This window comes from Solanum verrucosum, unplaced genomic scaffold, assembly GCF_900185275.1.
Source record: "Solanum verrucosum unplaced genomic scaffold, falcon-dt-bn FXZP01000131.1, whole genome shotgun sequence".
Classification (NCBI taxonomy): Eukaryota; Viridiplantae; Streptophyta; class Magnoliopsida; order Solanales; family Solanaceae; genus Solanum; species Solanum verrucosum.
Genome location: NW_026020352.1, coordinates 2,218,589 through 2,221,527, shown reverse-complemented (window position 1 = coordinate 2,221,527; position 2,939 = coordinate 2,218,589). Strand labels below are relative to the sequence as shown.

General features: G+C 45.6%; 1 protein-coding gene across 1 annotated transcript; it reads left to right on the top strand.

Annotated features, from left to right (window-relative positions):
- Nucleotides 1-852: 852 nt before the first annotated feature.
- Nucleotides 853-1,663, top strand: LOC125837520 (uncharacterized). Its single transcript, XM_049516621.1, has 2 exons — nucleotides 853-1,294; nucleotides 1,596-1,663. The coding sequence occupies exons 1-2, from the start codon at nucleotides 853-855 to the stop codon at nucleotides 1,661-1,663; spliced, it is 510 nt and encodes a 169-aa protein (XP_049372578.1).
- Nucleotides 1,664-2,939: the final 1,276 nt, after the last annotated feature.

The window sequence follows — 2,939 nt, the reverse complement described above, 5'->3', positions numbered from 1 at the left end:
GAGCACTAGGTTGATAGATCCTCGGAGTCCAACACACCGCGTTGATTAGAGTCTGATTCATGGTTGTGTTGTGCACCACAACTATGAGTAGGAGGCTATGAGACGTTTTAGGAAATGTTTCCCTTCTCCTTGTTCTAAGTCGTGCTATAGAGTTGAATTAAGTTCTTCCCTAAGGGTTGTTCTTTTCTATGCTAGATCATGCCTAATACAAGAGGAAGACGAGCCCGCTCACCCGAGGAGCAAGCGACCAATGGGGATCTTCGGGATGCATTTAGTTTATTTGCACAAGCTATGGCTAATCAAGCTAACCACGGTGCCCAAGCCCCTCAGGCTCCTACCCCGGCATCTCGGGTGAGAGACTTCGTGCGTATGAATCCCCCGGAATTCTATGGGTCTAAGTTAGATGAAGACCCTCAAGAGTTCATTGATGAAGTCCACAAGATATTAGCTATCATGGGCATGAGGTCAGAAGATAAGGCGGAGTTGGCGGCCTACCAACTAAAAGGGGTGGCCCAAATATGGTACAACCAATGGAAGGAAGAGAAGGGGGCAAACTATGTGGTGCCTTGGGAAGAGTTCAAAACGGCTTTCCTTAATCGATTCTTTCCTCTTGAGCTTAGGGAAGCCAAATTGGTGGAGTTCATGAATTTAAAACAAGGGTCTATGAGTGTGAGGGAGTATGCCCTCAAGTTTAACCAACTTTCAAGATATGCTCCACACTTGGTTACCGACTCACGATCTAGAATGAACAAATTTGTGATGGGTGTGTCCGACCTAGTGAGTGAAGAATGCCGGTCCGCAATGTTGATTAGTGACATGGACTTGTCCCGCTTGATGGTCTATGCCGAACAAATGGAGGAGGAGAAGTTGAGGAAGATGAGGGGTCATAAGGCCAAGAGGGCCCGTTTTGAGAGCAAGTTCCAAAGTCGAAGGGGAGGCCGGTTTCATCAAGGCCAAAGGTCTTCTCATGCGCTCCATAAGGGGTTTGCCAATGATGTTCCAAGGGCCCAAGGTGTTGGTGGTATGGGTCCTATTGATGTATGTCCGAAGTGTGGTAAGGGCCATGGTTGCCCGTGCTTGAGAAATACCGGTGCTTGCTACAGTTGTGGGGAAATGGGGCACAAGGCAATGGATTGTCCTCGAAATCGCAACAAGGGTAAGGAGGTCCGTCCACAAGGTGCCAATACGGTTCCTTTGGGGAGAGGGAGCCGGCAAGATGGTGCCCCAAGGCACAATCGATTTTATGCTTTGCATGGGAGGCAAGGGGTCGATGAAGTCCCCGACGTCATTACCGGTATGTTGAAAATCTTTGACTTTGATGTATATGCATTAATTGATCCGGGTGCTTCTCTTTCTTTTGTCACCCCCTTTGTTGCCAAAAAGTTTCATGTTGAGCCCGACTTGTTGCGTGAGTCATATAAGGTGTCTACTCATATTGGTGCATATATTGTTGCTAGGAAGGTCTATAGAAATTGTCCTATTTGAATCTTGCATAAAATATTGCCTTGTGATCTTATTGAGTTGAACATGGTCGATTTTGATGTTGTTCTTGGGATGGATTGGTTGCATGCATACTATGCTTCCATTGATTGTAGAACCCGTAGGGTCAAATTCCAATTCCCTAGTGAACCCATTCTTGAATGGGAAAGCCAAAATGTGGTAGTCAAGGGTAGGTTCATCTCTTGCATTAAAGCCCGTAAATTGATCTCTAAGGGGTGTCTCTATCACCTTGTGAGAGTTAGAGATGTGGAGTCCAAAACCCTTCTTATAGAGTCGGTTCCGATCGTAAATGAATTCCTTGATGTCTTTCCTAATGACCTTCCCGGTGTTCCTCCCGAAAGGGAAATAAATTTTGGCATAAACCTCTTCCCCGATACTCAACCCATTTCTATTCCCCCTTACCGTATGGCCCCGGCGGAGTTAAAGGAGTTGAAGGAACAATTGAGGGACTTGTTGGAGAAGGGTTTTATTAGGCCTAGCCAATCACCATGGGGTGCACCGGTGTTGTTTGTGAAGAAGAAAGATGGGTCCCTAGGATGTGTATTGATTACCGGCAACTCAATAGGGTCACCGTCAAGAATAAATATCCTCTTCCTAGGATTGATGACTTGTTTGACCAATTGCAAGGGGCTAGCCACTTCTCTAAAATTGATCTTCGGTCCGGGTATCATCAAGTGAAGGTGAGGGAGTGTGACATTCCCAAGACAGCCTTCCGGACTAGGTATGGGCATTATGAATTTGTGGTCATGTCCTTTGGGTTGACCAATGCACCGACTATCTTCATGGACCTAATGAATAGGATCTTTAAACCCTACCTTGATTCCTTTGTTGTGGTCTTCATTGATGATATTTTAATCTATTCGCATAGCGAGGAAGAACATATGGGTCACTTGAGGGTTGTGTTGCAAAGATTGAGAGATGAGAAGTTGTATGCCAAGTATGAAAAGTGTGAATTTTGGTTGAGGGAGGTTGCCTTCCTAGGTCATGTGGTGTCGGGGGATGGTATTAAGGTAGACCCTAAAAAGACCGATGTGATTAGAAATTGGCCTAGGCCATTGACCCCGTCGGATATTAGGAGCTTCTTGGGCTTAACGGGTTACTACCGGAGATTTGTGAATGGGTTTTCTTCTATTGCTTCTCCCATGACTAAGTTGACACAAAAGAAGGCTAACTTTGAGTGGACCGACGAGTGCGAAAGGAGTTTTCAAACCTTGAAAGATAAACTTGTGTCCGCTCCTATATTGTCACTACCGGATGGGCTTGAGGGATTTGTTGTGTATTGTGATGCTTCTAGAGTTGGCTTGGGTTGTGTCCTAATGCAAAATGGTAAGGTGATAGCCTATGCTTCTAGACAACTCAAAGTGCATGAAAAGAACTATCCTACGCATGATCTTGAATTAGCCGCGGTGGTGTTTGCTTTAAAGATTTGGCGTCATTAC

What these genes read in the sequence shown, in the direction of transcription:
- LOC125837520 (XM_049516621.1), top strand. Translation starts at nt 853, where the DNA reads ATGGAGGAGGAGAAGTTGAGGAAGATGAGGGGTCATAAGGCCAAGAGG. An exon ending in AGTCCCCGACGTCATTACCG is followed by an intron (nt 1,295 to 1,595) that starts GTATGTTGAAAA and finishes CATTGATTGTAG; the next exon opens with AACCCGTAGGGTCAAATTCC.